This window comes from Ambystoma mexicanum, chromosome 7q (assembly GCF_040938575.1).
Source record: "Ambystoma mexicanum isolate Mex_15411 chromosome 7q, UKY_AmexF1_1, whole genome shotgun sequence".
NCBI lineage: Eukaryota > Metazoa > Chordata > Amphibia > Caudata > Ambystomatidae > Ambystoma > Ambystoma mexicanum.
This window is the reverse complement of record NC_090941.1, coordinates 813,543,687-813,565,892: the sequence shown is the minus strand read 5'-3', so window position 1 is coordinate 813,565,892 and position 22,206 is coordinate 813,543,687. Positions and strand designations below refer to the sequence as shown.

The 22,206-nt window shown below is 43.9% G+C and overlaps 1 protein-coding gene across 6 annotated transcripts in view; it reads left to right on the top strand.

Moving 5' to 3' along the window:
• Nucleotides 1-22,206, top strand: part of CNTN5 (contactin 5) — a 3,106,629-nt gene that overhangs the window by 1,334,308 nt on the left and 1,750,115 nt on the right. For all 6 annotated transcript variants that reach the window (XM_069639123.1, XM_069639125.1, XM_069639124.1 and 3 more), the window contains one exon: nucleotides 6,729-6,852. In XM_069639123.1, the coding sequence (XP_069495224.1) occupies nucleotides 6,729-6,852 (124 nt within the window). The remainder of the gene's footprint in view (nucleotides 1-6,728; nucleotides 6,853-22,206) is intronic.

Genomic DNA, 22,206 nt, shown 5'->3' with positions numbered 1-22,206 from the left:
ACAAAAATGATGAAAATAACCCATATCAGAGAAAAACATATTATGACGGGTGTTACAGCGGGACACCTTTCCTAGCACCATTTTTGTGATCTGGGGGACATAGAAAATGAATGAGCCCTACTTTCAGGTATTTGAATGCACTGAAACCCCAGATTCCAAAACCATTTACCTCAGGTCCCTGTGTTTCAGGAAATACATTTTGTTTACCCATGGCCAAAATGTTGTCATAGGCTTGGCACTCTGCATTAGGGCTGTCAAAGGGTTCACGTGACAGACCAGAAGCCTATCTTCCTGAGAAGGCTCTGCTTTGGTAAAAGAAATGCCAATAAACAGTTATTGCAAGGCGTTCCTTTGTACAGTGTGCGGAAAGGAAAAGCTACAGTGCACCAGGTCCAGTAGGGATTATTGTCCGTCATGCGAGGCTTCCAGGTTGTCTCTACTTGAATGTTATGAAACTTGTAGCCAGGGTAATTCTTTTCTGTTTCTGGAGTCCTTGGCTATTATGAATTTTTGAAGCAACACATACTGTGGTCTCCAGGCAAGTGAAATAAAGCCAAAGTTTGGTAGAATTAGGGTGGGTACGAATTGAACTATGTGCTTAACCTTGCTTTATCATGTGAGTATTTTAAAAGACTATGCTGGACATGTAGTTGCTTTCTGTAAATGTTTTGTATTTCGACTGTGAAGAACATTTCCTGAAACTTGATCTGCCTGAGAAAGTTTCACCTACTGAGTGGTTACAATTGTTGGATAAACCAACTACACAAAACAATTCCTGGAAACAATGGTACTGGGATTTTCTCAATACCTTCCTGCCATACTGGGGAAACAATTAAAAATACCAACAACTGGTAGCTGTGAAACATCCAAAGATCAGAGGATCAAAGCGCTGTCCATATCTCCAAACACAATGTGGATTCAGGGGACCAGAGCTGAGCTGTTAATTGTAAAGTGGACTATACAAGCGGAACATACATTTGTGTCACATTACAAAAACACAAGTGCCAAGTGTTGACCAGAACGTAGAACTTCTCTGATCATCTGTAAGAAAATGCCACTTGGTGGACCAACCTGAAGCCTCGGAGTTGGCCTACGAAAGATGTGACCTTTGTTGGTACTTGCATTGGCTCAAAAATGCCTGAGCCCTTTCTTATGAGAGAAATGTGCAGGTCATTGGGTGCAGGCGGATCTATCCGTGGCTTTAGATCCATGGATCTACACACTCAGAACGATTTGCTCTCAACAGCTGTGCACCAGTAAGCTCCAGAGGATCTGCATCTCAAAATCTGACCATGAAAGCCACTCAACCAATGTGACTTCCTTGGACTATGGCTCAACCATCAGATGGCACCTTGTACACTATACTCTTTTTGTACTTCAACTTTATTCTTGAACATAGGCACCAAAGGACCCAATCAGAGGATGCTGGCCTGTTTTGCTTAATTCCATTGCTAATTCCTGTCAAACTAGGGAAAGGATCACAACATCCACTTCCAAAACAGTGGCTGTGATTTATCAACTTCTTCGCGCCAACTTCATTGGCCAGAGGCTCTTTCTACAGGTTTCTTCTATTTTCACTTTAACATTTCTCTTGGTCCTGAGAATCCTATGCAAACTCATGTAGACCTTGTCAGCCATATAATAGGCCCCTGACCTGTGGGTTACGTTTATGTATCATGAACAAAAATGTAGGGCCTGATTTATAAAAATGTTTTCAATGGGATTTTCCCATTCTAAAATATTTATGTTAATCAGGCCTTAAGTTTGAAGGTAACACTTTAAACCAGGACCGGTATTATCTTCTCATCCTAATGAAAGAATTTGCAATTTGCATACATGTTACCCTAATTCCTGCTGAAAAGAACTATGGCAACAGATAGTCATTTTCTTCCTTTTTATTTAGTTTTCTAATAAATGAGTACTTCTCCCTACAAAAAGCCATGTTAATGGGATTATGTTGCCTATTATTGAATTGATAGTTATTTTGCTTGGATTTCAGTTACTTATTTTTCCTTGAATGTATTGTGGTCGTTAGATATTAAAAGTTGAATTCAAATTAACTTGATTTTTACATTACCATTCTCTGTTTCAGTGGATTGCAAACGTTGTTATGCTTTTCCCCTTCAGTAAAAATATTGTTGGCATGCCCCCTAAATGCCAGAACCACTTATAAGTTCTATTAAACACAGTCACCATCATGCCTTTTTAAAGAGTTCACGTCCCACTGGACATTCTCTGGACCTCCCTGCAGAGGCCAGCCCCACAGTTTGAAGAGCATTACTTTAATACATTAATTCCTTTCCTTGTTGAAATTATGAACCAGTTTCAATGCTTAGACCTGCTTATCAGGAACTATTACGCTTGACCTACGTCACTACAAGCTTAAGTTAATGCTATAGATTGGAGATTGTAGCCTTTTCTCTTGGGACACATTTTTACAGTGTGTTAAGGAAGCAAAACTAGAGCATGTTTATATAGTGTTATAGACTGAGGTAGAAGCTGTCATTTTGGGATAAAGGCCCACCACATGAGCCTTCAGCCATAACTTACTCACATCAGTACTTCCTCCAGACAGACTTTTACCGACATCCTCTTTGTTGTTCCCTCTCCAGACCAATTGGCCCCTCATATGGTCTCTGTGTTCTCTCTCTTTTTTCCTCCTCTGCCATAAATTGTGGCACTTGGTGGGAAGTCCACTTGGCCTCCTTCCACTCCTCCAAGACCATCATTAATGTCTATCTGAATGGCACTGTCTTGGTTTAGGGCCCTCAGACCAATCTCCTCCTTTTTAATAGGCATCTCCCGCATCTTATCAACTTCCTTCCTCCTCCTGCTACTCCAACCAGCACCTTTGGTTCCTCCTCCACCTCCTCCTTCTGCCAAATCTCTGGAACCTTCCTCATCCTCTTTGGCTACTCTGCCATATCCTTCTTCCTCCTCTGCCCACACTCGGGCCCCTATACTACCTCCGCAGGGTATACCTCTAGCCTGTACCCCCCCCATTGCAAGTCTTTCAAATGTGACAACAGGCTCCACGTCCTCTTCCTTGAAGAACTGCACCTGGATATCCTTGCTCTCACCAAGACATGCTTCACGGGTCTCTCACATGTTCTGACACTATCCTGTCTGATGACTACAAGATCCTCTCTGAACCCAGAACCAACCGACACAGAGGTGGAATAGTCCCTATCTTGCCGGAGTGGGTCCCTGATTCTGTCATTACTATGCAGGCCTACTCCTCTTTTCAATGCCTGATCTACAGGCTCTCTATCTCTCCTTGACTTTCTCTGACTGTGGCCACCATTTATAGGCCACCAGGCAAGGTCACTCTATTCCTCTCAGAGTTGGCTGACCTTTCTTCTTCTCTCCTTGACGCTACTTCTCAACTTCTCACGGAGACCTCAACCTTCACCTGGATGCTTCTAACCTCTCCTCTGGGATCTTCCGTAATCTCTTCAACACTCTCTCTTTCTCTCTTTTGTAGCCTCCAGCCGGACATACCTTGCATGTTCTCATGTCTTCAGACATCCCCCTGTAGAGCCCTCTCATCAATCCTCTCTCGTGGACTGACCACTTTCTGCTCTCCTTCCACCTCAAGCTCTCTGATCTCAGGCGAAGCTGACCACAGCACCTACCTTCTCAGTCATCTGGCCCAGAAGCATGTGTCAGCGGAGGCCTTTGCTGCTAGTTTCTCTCCTCCTCCTTCGTCTGTGGCTGATCCACACTCTGACACAGCCCTCTCCAACCTTCATCTTTCTATTTCTAACACTATGGATGTCCTTGCCCCTGTCTTGAGAATTCACCTGAAGCCTACCTCCAAGTGCAACTCTTGGCATGACTCTGACCTTGTCGGCCTAAAATGCAAGTGTAGAGTGGCTGAGAGGAAGTGGAGGGCATCAGGTGCATCCTCTGACAAAATGACTTGTTGCCTGCTCCAAAGACATTGCATATTCTCTGTCTTGTCCAAGAAGCAAGCCTGCATCTCTGCGTCCACTAACAACATGGAAAACTCTTCCCAATCTGCAAGGTTCTGAACAATCCTACTACAGTCTCCACCTCTCCTGTTTCCTCCCAGGCCCTTTGCATGGCTCTGGCTTCTCACTTCACCACTAAATCTTAGGACATCATATCTGCTCTCTCTCCTCTTCCTCCTCCTCTACTTCTCTTGGTCCCCATCTGGCCACCTCTCCCTCGCCTCCTTCATTCTCCTCATTCTCTGCAATCATTCCTGATGATGTTTCTAAACAAGTCTGATCTTTGAAAGTGTCATCCAAGCAGGTGCTCTCCTGCTCCTCCAGAAACATCAAGGACCAGATTGACACCCTCGATCCAGCCTTGGACCATTTCTGCAATCACTCTTTTGCCTCTGGAACTTTACCATCTCTGCAAAGGACTCTGTTGTGGACCCCCTCCTGAAGAAACCTGCTGCTGATCCTTCCTGTCCTGTAAAACACCCCCCAATCTCTATCACTCCTTTCCTTGGCAAACATCTGGAAAATCTGTCCATCTCCCAGTTTACTAAACACACTGAATCTGTTGGTTGTCTCCATGACCATCAGTCTGCCTTCAGAGCAGCCAGAGGCACGCACTGAAACTGCTCTCCTGAACACCCATGAAGATCTGCTCACTAATCTGTCCTTATCCTCCTAGCACTTTCCTCTGCTTTCAAAACTGTCAATCATGCCATCCTGATCAATCATCTTCGTGAGACCCTGGGCATAACAGATCAGACCCTAGCTTGACTGACCTCCTTCCTAATAAACTGACCCACCCAGGTCCAAGTTGGGTCATTTCTCTCCACCACCTCTCTCTCCATGTGTGGTGTTCCCCAGGGCTCTAACCTCTCACCCTGGCTTTTCAACGTCAACATGGTCCTTTTGGCCCACCTCATATCTCCATGCTCTAACTTTCAGTGTTACGTGGATGACATTAAGCTCTCCTTCAGGCTCCCCTCAGCCTCTTCTCCTCTCTCGCTCATTCCTGAGTGTCCATCCACGATTCAGGAGTGGTACACCTCCAATGATTTCTACATTAATAATCAGTAAGACCAAGATTCTGCTCATTGGCACCCTTGTTCCCGCTTTCCCTCTTTCACTCTGGCTGCCCTCATTGGGCCCTCTCCCAGTGCCTTCCTGTGAGGCAAAAAACCTTAGTATCATCTTCGACTCCACTCTCTCCTTTTCTCCTCACATCACAGAGCTCACCAAGAAGCTCCACTACCAGCTGCACCAACTTAGACGTATTCTTCCTTTTCTCACTTTCCTCCAGAAGCTCACTGTCTCCAGAACCCTGGTTCTCTCTAGGCTGGACTACTGCAACAGCCTCTTTCTCAATCTACCTTCCTCTACTCTCTGCCCTCTACAACTAATCTGAAACAGGATTGCAAGACTTGTCCTTGGCCTCAAGCCCAAGGATCGTATCTCTCCTGCCCTGAAATCTCTCTGCTGGCTCCTGGTGGCTGCAAGGATCAAGTTCAAGACCCTCTGCATCATCCACAAGGCTTTCAGGGGCCTGAACCCGTACTACATACAACTCTCTCTCCCTAAACACCTTCCTTCTCAATCCCTTTGCTCAGCCACCTCCAACTCTCTGAGGGTCCGATGCTTCTCCAGGCAGAGAGTTGGGGGTAGATCTCTCTCCTCTGCAGTTGCCTCCCTCTAGAATGGCCTCCCTGCCCCTCTCAAACTCGAGCAGGACCACCAGAGGTTTCCAAAAAACAGCTCAATACTTCCTTTTTTCTTCTGCTTTCTCTCTCCCACTTGCTGACCTACCTGTCTGCTGTGCTGACTGGTTACCTGGCTACCCTCTGAAAACTCTATGTGCACCAGGCTCCTCCACGACCAGTATCCCCTGCACTACCTCTGGGCCTACCATGCACTTAGGAGCTGTATCTGTAACCCTACAGTCTCCTGCTTCCTTGCACTTACCCAGTGTCGTACTTAGAACACTACTGCCCTGACTGCACTTACCCTTCCCTCCCCGTGACACTTCTGCCCTCCCCCGGCACTGGTATGATCTGAATGACACAAGGCCTATTAAAATCGGTTGTTTTGACTTCTCGCTGTCTTCCCTTACTTGTCTTGTCGTGCCTAGAAACACATGTGTACAGGGGCGATATAAATAACTCGTATGTCAGCAATCACCTTTCCCCTTATTCCTAATGGGTAGTAACATAATATGCACACTGTGCCTGTTAACGTATTTAAATATTTGGGCACTCAAACTGTGCAAGCACAAACACATAACTCCCTACTGTATGCATTATATACTTATGTTTTGAATGCTGTGCACCCTCGACATAATTACAGTAAGCAATTACAAATTAATCAGTTTATATCTGTCCTTGTGTGGATTACTCATGTTGTGCTTTGCAATTCATAATGTGTCTAATTTAGGGCAATATATAAAATTATTGAGGGATTTCACAAACTCAAACCATACAGAAGGAGACAGTAAGACCTTTTTATTTGAATTATTGGGCAAACGAAAACTATTTCATCTAATATTTTAACTAAAACATTCCTGAATAACCTGATTCAGCTTTCATTTGGCTGACAGATTATCCGAGATAAGACCTCACTGATGTCAGATGTCTGCATGATGATCTTATGCATTAAAAGCACCATTGTTGTATTGACTCTCTGATTTACATTAAAAAACATCAGTTTCATCATAGCAATCTTGCGATTTCTTAAAGCTAATAAATCGTTATTTTTTTCGTTTTTCAGAAATTACAGAATACGGGCCACAGTTTGTGCAGGAGCCCGAGGATGTGATATTTCCAACTAATTTTGCTGATAAGAAGGTGACCCTAAATTGTGAAGCGAGGGGAAGCCCCACTCCAAGCTACAGGTATGTTTGCGATTAACACCTGTTTCTCATATAGCAAACCTCTTCCAACATCCTACTTTGACAAGCTTTATAGCAATAAGAAGTATTTGTAAATTGCAATAACCAACTTCATGAAGGACAAAAAAAAACAATTCACTCTGAATTTATGTAGGGGTAGGGGAGGGTTTACGCCATCATTACCACGATTAATTTGATTCTTATCCTTTTGGGTGCCGGAATGGCTATTCAAATTGGGATCTGTATTCATATCCTAAAGGCAAGACAGACAAACACATACATTCATTCAGTACTGTCCATACTGTATTATATCAAAACAAGTATAATATTTTTCAATTCTTTCATTTTGGTAGGATTCCAAAAAATCTAGGTCTCACTGTAACAAGATAAAGGAAAGGAAGTGGTAACATCATCACAGGCCTTACCTGAGTGTCATTTACATGAACAAAAAAATAATGTATCCTCAATGAGCAGAACATAACATATTAAACAATAAATGTATGGAAGAATAACCAGTAGAGATAATGAATCCACCATGTGACACTAAAGTTCTAAGAAGAATGAAACCAGTGAGCTTTCCATAGGGAATGAAACAAACCTAGAGAAGGGGCAGCACCAGCAGAGACTGGAAGGGAGTGATGAGAGCAAAGAATAAAACGTAAGAGGAGGTGACTGCGATGAGCAGGGATGAGCTGAGAGGAACTTCAAGAATAATGAGGGAGGATCGATAGGAAGCAGAATGCCAATGGATGCAAACACACATATAAGGCAATCTAAGTAAAATGGCCAATAATGAAGCAGGAAGACACAAGACAAGAGCATGTATCAAACAATTAAACATGTAAGTAACAATGAGCACATATTTAAGGTATGGATTAGAGTTTTAGTAGGAGATATTTTAGAAATGTGTTAGATAGGGTAGCTGGAGCAAGAAGAGTAATGTTAAAAGAAAAAGTGGGTTTAAAGGTGATATTTAGGTGCAGTGTGAAACGGATAGGCAGATGGAGTAAATAAGTGAAAGAATAGAGGGAGACAGACAGGGTAGTAAGCAGCGAAGAAAGGTATTTCTGTTTCATTGGAGTTTATATGAATAGATGTCATGCATGGCAGCATGCATGCAAATTAGAAATAATATCAGAAAATGAAGTGGAGCACATTAAGATCTCTGAGCAATAAATGCAAAAGGGTGAAGAAAAAACAAAATAGCAGATAACAAAACACGGGAGAGTGGTGCGGTTGTAAAGGACACGAAAAGCAAGGAAAGACATAGGAAACATCAAAAGTGAAGATTAAAACAAAAAGAGGGACATTACGAGACAGAGTAGGTCTCGCTGGAATGGTAGGAAGCAAACAAGTAATGGGCAAAACTAGAGATTGCAAGTGGAAAGAGGGTAGAACAGAAAGTAAAATGGTCCCCCCTGTCGAAAACAGTTGATAGTTCAAATGAGAAGGGGAATGGCTTGAAAGGCAGAAGTGAGTACTTGTCTAAAAATTACAAATGTATTAAAATCTCTCTCACACTCTCTCCCTCTCTTGCTCTCATATATTCACACGTGTGAATGTAATGGTTTGAGCAGCACATGATGGAAGGTCATATTTCCAGGGAGAGACTGCAGAGTGTGACCCAGATATAGGATAACTGCCTTGTGCAATGGCCACGGTCAAAGTGAGCATTTATGTACCTAGTCCTCATTGAACCTTCCTCCAATCCCTGCAGGGTTTGGCCTATGTTCCTGCCCAATACACAGTTACCCTATATGCAGCTCCTGCTGGACATGTCCTGTGACCATGCCTTGGGCACATTATACAGGATATTGTCTGCAACTATGGTGCAAACAATGTTCCAATTGCTGCATTCTTTGCATCAGCCACTACTTGCCAATCAATGCCCCATTGATACCAATACTTGGCTAACAATGGCTTGGGAATTCCATGCCTATGACCCTTTTGTCATGAGCACTACTCCCGAGGAGCCAGGACTGGCCCAGCGCCCCCGGAAGCAGACCCTTCTTCCACATCTCTGGACCCAGCAGACCCCTACAGGGGCCCTTTGGACCGTGTCCTGGAGCCTTTGGTGCCAGGCACATAAAGGACTTCAGTCCCGGCGCCATAGGCGCCGGGCTCATATTGATAAATTGTGTAATAATGCTTGGGTGGACTTACCTGAGGCAGACCATGCTGCATACTTACCCAGAACAATCCAGTCTGGCTGAGTCCCCAGCCATCAGGGCTGAGAGGAACTATTTCCTCTATTCAGGAACTCTTTTCTTACCTGGGTGGGGCCGGTGGAAGAACACACACCTGAAGCACTTCTCTGCTATTTAAACCACGCCCGATGGAATTCACGTGCTTTGCGTTATTCTGCATCAGCAGCAGGACGCTCACCGAGTCGGCTCCTGCATCCTGGCTCCTGACACGCCCGCCAGCACCCGGAACACCTGCAAACAGACAAGAAAAGAGAAGGCGAGCATTAGAAATTATACTTACCGGAATCCGGCCTCAGCAATCCTACCTCCGACGATCCTGCAAAGGAAAGGTACAAGATTAGCAGCACTCTCAAACGCTCGCAGCCGCGCCGCCTTGCCTTACCCATCAGTGGCCTCGCCGAACTCCACCGCGGCCATGACGCCGGCAGCATCTCGCCACCTGAAAGACAGAAAAAGACAGTCATTAGAGGTGCCCGCTCTAAAGCGGCCACATTTCTTCCACTTACTTACGTGCCTCATCACGCACGACAGCGGCTGTGTCGCCGGCAGCATCTCGGCACCTGTAAGCAGAAAAAGACAATCATTAGAAGTAAGCAGTCGCTTTTCTTTCACTTACCTTCCTCCACCGCGGCTGCAACGCCAGCTACATCCCAGCACCTGCATAAGAGGAATACATGGTGAGCACTAACTAAGCACGGAGAACAAATACTCACCAAGAGACTTACCTGCTTTAGGTTTCTGGGCCCCGGCTCCTGTGGAGAAAAGACACTCATACTTACGGCTACCGCAGGAGAGACGAAAGGACACAGTGTCACCAACTATTTCCCATCCAGTGACGTAACTGGATTCTACGCACCCCTGCACCTGAAGCAGGATGGAGAGCTCATCTTTACAATACCTAAGGTGAGAGCTTGCAGAAACCAAGTTGGGGGTCAAGAAGAGTGAAAAACGGGAGATTGGTGGGAACACATATCCACCCCAGCTGGTAATCAATCCCTTTTCTTCAACCTGCAGAAAACTTACTCTACAAGCCAGGCAATCCAAATTTGGAGGCCCTGTCCAGAGCATCTTCCGGGCCCTGCGCCTCACGATAGAAGAAACGGTAGCAGTCCAGTTCGGGTCAGCGTCTCTGTGGGAATCAGGTGAGCGTTACACCTTTTTTGCAAACTACAGAGCAAGGCACTTCATACTAAATATACAGAGCAAATAAAAAAAATATATCTAGCACTACCACTGGGGATGTATACCCACCACATGGATACATGAACTCCATAACAGGCTTGCAATATATCAAAGACAATCAGAAGCTCTGACAACTGGTTAATTTCAATTTAAATATAAAAATGTTTTTACAGGTCACCCTGATTTCCTTTGAGATATAAAAGAAGCAAATACATTGCTTTTCTCATTTCTTTTATGGGGTAACTTTGTGAGGAATCACCATCTGCAAAGTCTGTAAATGCACTGGCTGTTTAATTTGTATTAAGTAATAACAAATGTGGGTAATTCCGTCTCAGAATGGGTGACCTGCTAACCAGGTCCCATTTTCCTGAGCTCCATGAAAAATCATACTGTACTACTGTGCCCTGCTGGACCAGTACCCTGATCGGCTGTGCCTGCTGTCCATTGGTGCAGCACAGGTTCAGGGTTCAGAGGTGCACTTTTGACAGCTGCAGTGACAGCCAAGTCTCTGCAGTGTAAGGGCTGCATTTATAAAATGCGCTCCTGTTCAAAATCACTAATCTTTGAACCATCATCACAGACAGGATAACCAAGCAAATACTGCTCCCAGTCTGTTACCTTTTTTCAAAATCCCTGTCAGGAAATCTGGTTTTATCTTGGAACAAAAACTCTTCATCAGGATCATTCTGAAAACAGGCCTCCTTAAGGGGAATTTTCTTCAGCTACATGCAAGGAGGAACCTTCAATCAGCACTTTATTGGTTGGATAAGCTCCCTGCAGATTTCCCCCTATTTCCTGTGAGTTTGGCCTTAAATAATTGATAAACTCAAGTCATGCAGCATAGTATGATGCAGTGTTTTCTCATTGGTTATGGATTATAATAGGTTTTGATTGGATGACACTTCCAATTATAATCCTCTTTATTTTGATTGGGCCAATGTATTTTGTCATGTTACGATTGGGGATGTTTCCTCCTCCTATCTGGAATTATGATCACATTGGACTAAAGCCTTCTTTCCCCGCATAGCTTTGGTTATGCGTTTGTACCATTATTAAGGCCAATATAATCATACCCACAGGAAATGTCAGAATCCACAGACATCATTCACGTTCCAGTAACTTGTAATCTGATAATGTTATTGTTATATCTACAAGTTTTAATCATTTGCAAATATTAATATTTCATGTGTATATGTATGTCATGGAGAACAATTCACTGAAATGTAATCTGTCTTTTCTTTTAATCAAGTGAAGATTTTCCAAAGTTGTAGCCCATTATTAGATATCATTTTTTGGTGGCAGTTAAATAAATAATTCAGGTTGTGTTCTTTTTCTGCCCTTCATGATTATTTATTAACCTAATAGCGGGCATGGGCCCCTTCAAATTCCAAGCCATGTGGCAGATATACCATAGATGGTCATTTATGACTGTGCCTAAGCTTAATAGGTCGAGGACAGATTAGAAATATGCTCTTTGGATCATTGTCTAATTAAGGAACAGATCCTGACTTCACCAATAAACTGTGAGACACACAAAACTGGGCTTTGCACATTCTTAGTATGTTTTTAAGTGTAGCATATGCTATGAATAGCACATCTGTGTGCCCAGCTTAGTTTAATGGATTATGGATCAGTAACTAATTGATGATGGATTAGCTATGAATTGATGATGCATCTTTATTGTTACATAGAATTAAACGTTGAACCTTGTTATATTTTCAAAATTAAATGTATCAGCACAGTGCAGACTCCAGCTGCATTTGCCCACTTTTCACATTACATGCGAAAAGAAGGAAATGCTATGGTTTAGCTTCACTTAATTCTAATTGGTAGTGATTCAATGTGTATGAAGCCTAGTTTATTTTACATTAAGTTGTTTCTTTCGTTCACATAGTATGATGTAGTTTTTCAGATCATGTGTGTAACACATCTGCACAGAATACATTTTCTTTAGTAAATATGTGTTTCCATCATTTTAAGTAATATTTTACCTATGCGTTCAGTGTTGGTAGTTAAGGTATTCCATGCCATTAATGGGGTGCATGCTTTTATTTGTTTCATAACGTTTTATGCATTATGTGGTGTTTGATGTCTACCATGCATCTTTTATGGTTTTCATACCCTTAATGCCTTCCATGCTTTTATGCCTTTGTGAGTCGTACATGTTTTAGGCCTTCATGTGTCTGGTAAGCCTCTTAGGCTTACAAGGCATTTACGACTTCCCATTCCTTCTACGGGGGGTCATTCCGAGTAGGGCGGTTAGGGTTAATGGTCACCGGTAACGAGACCGGTGACGTTAAACCCTTACCGCCCTATTCCGAGTTCCCTTTGCGGGTTGGTACTTAACGCCTGCTTTTTGCAGGCGTTAAAAAAACAACCTGCAAAGGGACCTAGGAGCTAATTACGGCACCGTAATTTACGGTGCCGTAATTCGCGCCTTCCCCATTCCCATTGAGCCCTATGGGGCAAAAATGGGAATGGGGAAGGGCCCATGGTGAATGGGGAATTACCGACCCCGCCAACCTTGGAATGGGGCGGTAATTCCGCCATTCACCATGGCGGAGTCGGAAAAATAACGGTGTCAACGAAGGCGCTAATAGCGCCTTGGTTAACGCCAGGGTCGGAATGAGGCCTTATGTCTTGCATGCCATTTCTTAGAGTCTATGGCCCTCATTAGGACCCTGGCGGAAAGGGGTTTACGCCGGCGTAAACCATGGCGCCCCTTTCCGCCTCAGTACGAGTTCCCGTAGTGCCATGGTGATTTTTACGCCTGCTTTTTGCAGGCGGTAAAATCCATGGCGCTAAGGGACCTTGTTGTTAATTACGCCACCGTAATTTACGGTGGCGTAATTAACGCCTTCCCCACTCCCATTATACCCTATGGGGCAAAAATGGGAATGGGGAAGGGTAAATGGGGTTTGGGGACTTACCGCCCCGCCAAGGTCGGAATGGGGCGGTAAGTCCGCCAACCACCATGGCGGAGTTGGCAGCTTAGCGCCATGGACCATGGTGCAAATAGCACCATGGATCTCCGCCAAGGTCGTAATGAGGGCCTATATGTTTTTACTCTTTCTATGCCTTCTAATATCTTCCATAGCCTTTTATAAAACTGTCATCTCCAGTTCAATGCCGCTCAGATATTGAATCTGTATTGTGCTTTCGAGACATTGGGCCTCATTACGAGTCTGGCGGTAGCCGTGCCTGTAACATAGGCACAGTTGCCGCCGGACCCGTGATTTTACTGGCACCCGCGAATGAGCAATTACTAGGTCATGCTGAGTTTGGCAGACCCAGTAATTGCCCATTCGCGGGTGACGGTAATAAGGGACTCCCCATCCCCAAACGGCCCCATAGGGCTGAATGGGAATGGGGAACTCGGATGCACCGGCACCGTTCATAAAGGTGCTGGTGCATCCAAGAGTTGTGCTTGCCGGTGCCGCACTGCCCGCCAGGTCTGACCTGACAGGCAGAGCCAGAACTGCGAGCACAACTCGTACTATGGTGGTACGGTAGCAACGGTGCCGGCAGTGATACTTATGCCGTTGTTGCCTTGCCGCCATACTTATAATGAGGCCCATTATGTGCTCCTCTGTTCTATCACCTGCCATGGCTTTAGAGCACATGCATGCAGCATATGCCTTTAACTCAAGTTGGATACCTCTTTGGCAGCTAAAGCAGCGTTTATGGTTTGTAATTCCATTTTGTGCCACACAATGCAACTGTGCCTCTTTATGACTCTTACACCTTCCAATAAACATGTAAATTGTTCAGTGCATCCTATTCCAACCATCTTCCTTTGCCTTTTACACCGTTCAACCTTCTAAATACCTTTTGTGCCTCCCATTCTTCTTCATAGACCTGTATGCCTTACTTATCTTTTAATGCACTCTCTATGGCTTCGATGCTTCTCATACCCTCTTCTGAAGTGCTGTCTTTGGTATTGTATGCCGTTCATGATTTCATGCACCTTTTGACATATATATCAATGAATCATTTCTTCAATGCGATTTTCTTATGAAATGTCGACTATCGTCTTTGGGGAAACCCAGTACTGGGGAATTGTGAACATCACTATGGACAATGTACAATGTGACCATAGCAGTGACAAAAGAGTCCTCTAGACAAGACGAGTAACAATTACAGTCATATCTTACTGAATAATGAGAGGGATTTCTTGAACTGCAGGTTCTAAATCTGTATGTGTGGGTTCATATTTTCTTGGACAAACCCTTCTATGTAGGTTCCCCTTTCTAGTTCATTTGGCATAATCAGAATTTACAGTTTTTCTTCCCTTGAAACCTTCACTATTTCTTTCTATTTTGCACAGTGGATCCCACTGCCCTACACAGTGATCAGGCTTGTGCTGCTCCATTAAATATGTTTTTGCAGTCTGCACTCGTTTATTGTAACCAACAATTATTGTTCTTTTTAGCAATGTTCCAAGAAAGACATAAGCACATCCTTTTCATGTTCCTAGCTACTGTATTTCTGCCTCTTCTTTATCCTATTGGAAATTGTGTTCACCGTTTAAAGATGGTCTTTACTTCCAGTCTGGGCTTCTTCTGTGTCACGGCAAGGCAAGAAACCGAGATTCTCTTTGGCACCTTGCTCGGCCTCCAAAGCAATTATTTTTCAGACACATTCAAAAACACATTTCCTTGAAGTATTTTGAAACATTAATTGACATTACTGTGCACAGTGTTCACTTCAAAGTATACTCTTGTTCAATGATCTGTGGGATGAATTGACCCACTCCACTATGCTATGCGACATCACCCTGCCAGTTAAGGGGAAAGAAACTGAAACAATGGCGGCAAAACCCTTGTGCATGCCAAAAACCTACAAAAACTGTGTGCACACAAAAAGAGGGATGCACAACCTGCTACCCTAATGCATGTGCGGTGGAATAGAGCACACCCTGCAGAAAAGTGCCAGTGGGCCCCATGACCAGCAAACAGAGTGCAGAGAGAGAAGCAGCACTTTGCAAGTGAAACCCCAAAATGTGCCTAAAAATAACATTTGCTTTGTTGCTAAAAACTCGAAAATGCCTATAACACAACACTTCTCAACATTCAAAATGTTGCCTGGTGCTAAAATTCATGTATCTAATGAAGTATTGTGAACATACAAAGTCCTAATATGAAGAGCAAAACATTCTTCAGACAAAGTGGATTGTCTAAAAAGTGACAGCCTATGACAAAATCTGGATGCAGTACACTGGGCCACCTGAATGACAGCTGTCAGATGAGTTTCTGATGAAACTTTAAAGTGAGCTAAAACTAAAAAGTCTGCTGGATTGGCAAAATTAATACAGAAGTTAGTTGTGCTTTGATCCCCCAGATGTAAAGCCAAGAAAGTAAGGTATTAATGTTTGATGCAACAGGTTTGGGTTTTGCTGGATTTAAGAAGTTAATTAGCCTGGCTGAGCTGCAGAAACTCACTGGGAGGTTCTAATTGCGGGTTAGAACAGACTATTGTCTACAGAAAGAGAAGGAACAATGACAAGCCTTTCAGCCCAGGAAGCGGAGGTGTGAAGGTGATCAAAAACTCTCCTAGAAGGAGCTTCCACCAAGGAGGAGGATGCACTGGACTCCGAGGAGAGACAAAGGGGTGGAGCCAAGCTATCATCTCCTGTTAAGAATGAACAATGAACAATTTTTAAAAGACTCATAACTTGTTATTCAAAGTGGTGAAAAATATAAAAAAGGACAGCGTTGTTAATTTAAGTTTTGGCTGCACGTGTGAAGAGGCGGTAGAACTGTGTGACATTTCCTGGACAGGAATGGCAATATATGTGGTTTTATGCTAAATGTATTAATGTTAGAATTGTGAAAATGTACACACACATCTTTATGTTAAACACAAACATGCATGGAAATTTGCATAACATTTGGAAAAAAGGACAACATTCTGTAGAAAGTTGAAACAAGATCCTTCTACTGCGGGAATTGGAGGAACAGATGCTACATAAAATATGGCATCTTTGTGTGTGATTTGTTTAAAGATGACACATGTAGAAATGTGTATTTAGTATAAAATCCGATTTTGAGACCAGTGGCTAAAGGGAGGTCTCTGAGGACTGTCATTAGTGATTTTGAGTAAGAAAAGTAAATCCCAGACCTGACACTAGAGTTTCACACCTGAAGGGTTACTCTGGCTATGCAACTGTGGAAATTCACGTTAGACATTCTCTTTTTCATAGTTATAATATAGTGTAAGCAAACAAATCTTTCATTTTCAAAGTGCATTTCTGTTTTCCATTCTCGCGCCTAATTTACAAAAAACAACCTTTACTAAAACCTCTATAACTCCCTCAGTTTCTGTGATAGAACCGACATTTCAACTCCTACTTGTACCTAACATCCATAGCTATCAATCGAACCGAAATTGTAAAACAGTGAGATCCTCCCGTAATCTCGAATATCGCGTAAGTAAAAGTTTGCCGCAAATCACAAGACTGAGAATGTTTACATATGTGAAATAGCTTTAATGTGTTTCTGACTTGGACTTTAAGATTTCAAATGCTTTCTTTGGACTAAATCGTTGTTTGTGACTGTGTGCATCTGTTCAAAGCGGCTCCCAGAGGAATTTACAACAAATTAAGTATTTTTGACCGTATTTGGTATTTTTTCCCAGTCAATTCCAAAGATAATTTCAAAGTCACTCTGTCAGGTGAAAAGTCAATACCGTTTTTCTCTTGTGTTTGAAGGGGAAGGTGGGACTGATATTCTGTTTGATTTGTGCCATTCCTGAATACCTGCTCTCTTCTCCCATCTCTTTACATTGCCTATTGGGGGTTGAGGGGTGTTGCAGGGGGAACCTCTAACCATAGTGCCATCTGTACAAAACAACACTGTGCTGCATTTGGTTTTGTGCTCATTCCTTGATTCATAGTGTATAAAACATATTATTCAGTGTTCTGTCACCCCATTGGTGATTGTTGTTGATCGATTAAAATATATTGTGATTACATTTTAAATACATAAATAAATATTTACCTTTGCAAACTAGCCTGATTCCTGGTTCAGTGTGACCGGGGGGGGGTCTCAGGAGAAGGGTGTGATATGAGTGGTATATCGTTCTGAATATTGAACTTATATATAAAAATAAATAAGGGTTTCATTTGTGCACTACATGCTGGGTGAGACTTGGGTGTGTGCCGGATTGAAATCACTTACAGCTTGGGGGCTCATCGCAAGATTAGACATACCCCTCATGACAGTCTAACACAGTGTGCTAGCTGACGGGGTACATACAACTCGTTGGGTCACCATACTGTACCCCTCAAAAGAAATACTCAAAGGAGTTGGGCCTGTTTGCAAAAGTAAAGTAACCCTGAGATAAGCCAGAAGGAAATAAATATTTCTGGAACGGCGACCCCAGTAGAAATCAATATTGCAAGGGAACACCTACTGCACAAACTGTCAGGGGTGAATGGCTAGAACAGGACGCACAGTTATGGCTGCAGGGAATAAAACAAGAAGTCACTGAAATCTACCTTAATACCAGGAAGGATAAGGGTCCATTACATCAAGCACTCACTGAGCTGTACATGACTCCTAAAATAAAAGAGGAGTAATGCAAAATTGCCAAAATAGCTGCCTACCTGTACCTCCACATAGGAGTCATACAGAAAAAGTATTCAGACCATGTAGATTTCACAAAGAGGCAAGGGGAAGCACTGCAGAAAATCCCGACTAATCGGGACTCTGCAGAGCAAAGGCACCAGAGTAGCCAATAATCTGAAACAGAGGCTAGGCAATATGCCACCAAGCTGCAAGAAGATCTGGCTCTGTTACTGCAAAAGAATGCACAGCAAGATACACAGGTACAGACACTGCAAAAAGAGTGTCATGAAAGGTTGGATTCTTTACAACAGAGCCAACAAAAGCTGGAGCAACAATTGAATTATAATAGAGTCTGTGCAGAACATATAGTCACCCTGCAAAACCGCCTAGACTCCTTAAAAGTCGAAAATAATAAATTGATTATCAAAGACCTACAATCCCAAACAGAGTTTGATGAGGAGCGCCAGAAAGCTGGTGCCCTTTTAAAAAACAGAGGGACGACACGGCTGATCAGAGAGCCACTCTAAGTCAAGAGAGGGACACCTTAGACCAGGAAGTCAGCCATTTAAAAACAAAGTTAGAAGAAAATCACCTGGCTCGTCAGGAACTTGGTGAAATAAAAATGGATTACAAAAAGCTACTAGAGCACACCAGGTGGGTGGAGGATGCCTTGGAAAAGAATAATCAGACCAGTAAGGACCAAACTCAGGAGGTGAGTCTCCTGCAGCAAACATTGGCCCAATACTCCCAATTCAGGCAGGAAGCACAGAGAGACAATGAGGCTCTCTGTGAAAAGAATGACATGCTCCACTAGCAGATAGCCATGCAAGAACAACTCATAGAGACCTGTAAGGCCTTAATACAGGAGCAAAAAGGTCAGATTTTAGCATGTCATCAGGAAATAGGGGCTGAAAAAGATGAGGTAAGATGGGAGACAGAAACCACTGAGCATAACTTCAGGAACCTTGGCATCAGAGACTTTAATCCCTTCAGTTCCATGGACTCTGCCACCCCCATGTCCACTGTCTCATATGAACCAAGGGCCACAGGGATGGTAGACTACAACACAATGGGAAATATGGGACTGACAGATCAATGCCTCCCAGAAATGGATGGGTGTGCATCTATGTACAGGTTCCCAAATGTTAGGGCTGGCCTCTCTTATCAGGGAGACTCCAGGGAGGGGAGAATCAGAGAACTGGATCCTCAGAAATATCACCTACCAAGAGATCAGTCAGTAAAATTTGGTGGGGAATTCCATGAGACTAGGCCCACAAAGAGCATTGAAAAAAACTTTCCCAGCTAGCACAGTGGAGGGGAGGTGCTCAGCCAATTGTGGGAGCAAGGGAGAGTCTGAAGACTCTTCTGAGAGCCACAGGTTTCAAGAGACTAGGCCCCCACATTCTGCCAGCCATTCCCAAGCTTGCAGAATCAGGGAGAGCTTAGAGGAACAGCCACCTCAGGTAGCAGCGCCTCTGAGTCAGAGGATGAGTGTACAAGGGTGACCAAAACTAAAAAGGCCAACAAAGTTAAGAGAGCTTTACTGAAAGATCCCCTGAAGCAAATCAAGGATATTAGGAGCGTCATCATGCCTTAACATAAAAATGCCAAATATTCAGTTTGGGAACACCTTGAGCTGTTTGAGCAAATGATGGAGACTTTCCACCTGAAGGACAGCCAAAGTTGTATCCAGTATGTCAAGTGGACATTTTCACCTGAGTACTCCAGCTTCTTTGTGGGGCTGGAGGATCAGAACCACTTAAGATGGTCCACATATAGAGCAGCCACCTTAAAGCATTTTTCAATCCATAGAAACCCTCAAGAGGCCAGCAAGGCAGCCTACAACCTGCAATGTGGGGAAGACCAGGCCCCACAAGAATTTGTCCAAGAGCTGAAACGTGCCTTTGCGCAGACCACCAGGAGGGTGCGCACTGACAGTAGGGAATTTATCAATAGCTTCTTTCATGCCCTCCCTAAATACATTATGACCCAGCTGATGAGGGACTTTCATGAGAAAAGATCACTAGGCTGGGTTATTGAACAAGCAACTCGCATTTACGAAGTACAGAAACCAGTAAAAAGGAAAAGTGCTAATAAAACCTCAAAACCAACCAACACCCCTTCTGATGCTAATGTGGCAGAGGTGAAGGTTGACCCATATTAGATCTGGAGATGGGGGGACCTAAAAACCATCCTGCACAGAATCCTTCTAACCCAAGACCCAGAAGGACCTCGGGCCAATCCCAAACAGGGAGTCAGGGAGGTAACCCCACAAATGGGACCCCTAACTCCCCAGACTACATCAACCCCCGTTAGAAGGGCAACAGACCCATCCTGCGCTATGTGTGGACTCCTCCAGCCCAAGGGGGATCCAACCAGGCAGCTGTCAACCCAGGAAACTTCCCTCATCACTTTCCGTAGGAGGGCAGTAATCCCTCAAATGCCGGGCTGAATTTATTTCCCCAGTACCCGCCAAACCTCAACCCCCAAAACAACCCTTCTTCCTTTTCCCACTTTCGTGAGCCCAGACAGCCCTATCCGGGAGAAGGGAGGCCAAGGTTGGAGGGGTACCAAAACGATCCCAACCAGGGGTATTATGGGAGGAGGGACAGTTACCCTTCCCGTGATCAACCCAGGGTAGACCAGATGACCCCGTACCAGCCAGAGCGGGTGTCCCAACTGGAGCGCCAGGTCCAGAAATTGGCACAGGATCTGGGTCGCATGCTGAGGACTCAACGGAATCCTCAGATGAGCATGGCAACTCAGAACTCCTCAAATCAAGGGTCTGGTGCTCCAGAGCAATGACAGGGAGAGAACCCCGGCAACCCACCGGTTCCCAGGGAAGAGGAACCGGGGGTGTAAAGCCTTAGAGGAAGCTTCCTTCCCCACTTGTGAAAAGCCTCTGGAAACCCAGGAACAGGAACCAGAATCTCCTGCCCCCGAAAGTCTGCAACCTAAGGAGCAGAGGGTGGGTGGGAGAATTAAAGAGCTTAAAAAGGACCATTTTGTGGAGGAGGTGCAAATCTTCCAATTTGAAGTAGAGGGGTCCTCAGAGTATTCTGGGAAAAGGATCTTCTTCTCGAGGGATGGAGGAACTCCTCCCAAAGAAAAATTAGTCCCTAGAGATCCTGATCAAGACTGGGTAGATGTGGGGACCAAGTTAAAACCGCCCATCATCAAACCCCAGAATGACCAGCAAGAAAAAGGTTGTATACTAATTGACCTTTTCACAATTGACATTAGGAGAATTGACCTAATTTAGAAGGTCAATTAGGAAATATATGCAGGGGGAAACACCCCACAACCCCCCCATCCAATCCAAAACCCCCTCCAACCCCTCACCCAATCCCCTTATATTATTTATAATCCAAAACCAACCCAATACATATATACAATAACTAAAATAAGATAAAGGTCAATTGTGCAGAAGGTCAATTAGGACCACTATAATTAGGTCAATTGATCAAAAGATCAAGTGTAAAAGGTCAATTTGGGTAACACCAAGAAATACACCTTTATCAAACCAATTCTGGTGACTGCCTCCAAAAACGGGGCGGGGGGGCAGCCCAGAATCAGAACCAGGGAATCCCAAAACTCCCCCCATATCCAATTCCCACCTTTTTCTTACAGGTTCCCAAGATCACAAACAAAATCCTGCCCAAATCACCCCTTTGTCAGAATACAAAGCAAAGAAATTAACCCACCAATTGGCCAAAAATATGCATTATCTTTGCCCCCTTGAGGAAAGGTAGGGAAGATGTTATGCCCCGGTCCAAATACAGGGGCAATGTACATTTTTGGCACTGGTGGACACTGGATCCGAAGCCACCCTTCTGTCAAAAAGGGCCTTTGATCAGATTAATTCGGGAAGGGGGATAAATACCAAATCCCTCTCACCCTTCTTCCTGGACAACTTCAGAACTTCTATGTGAAGGAAATTCCTGTCGAGGGGACTGCGGATTTAGAAATTAAAATTGGGTGACACAAGGTGAAGCACCCTGTCATAGTCTTTACTCCAGAGGGCACACCATGTTTACTAGGGAATTACATCCTGTGTAGATTGTCTCCCCTCATAGATTGTGTAAACAAGGTCCTCTGGAGCCAGACTAACCGACCAATAAAATTAAAACACAGTGTCAACCCTGTTAGTTTAAATGGCACATGCCACATGGTTGAACAAAAACCTGACCAAATTGAAATCCATTTCCAAAATAATCAAAACCCAGACGTGACAGTAATTGCAGTAGGACAACAAACTGGTTAAGGGAAGTCCTCGCTATTTGTGAAAATCAACCTTCCTTCCAGTCTCAAGTGGCATTCCACACTGGAAGGGAATACTCTGAAATTCTACACAAACTCACAATCAGAAAATGCCACTCCTAGAGTCCAAAATGATGAGA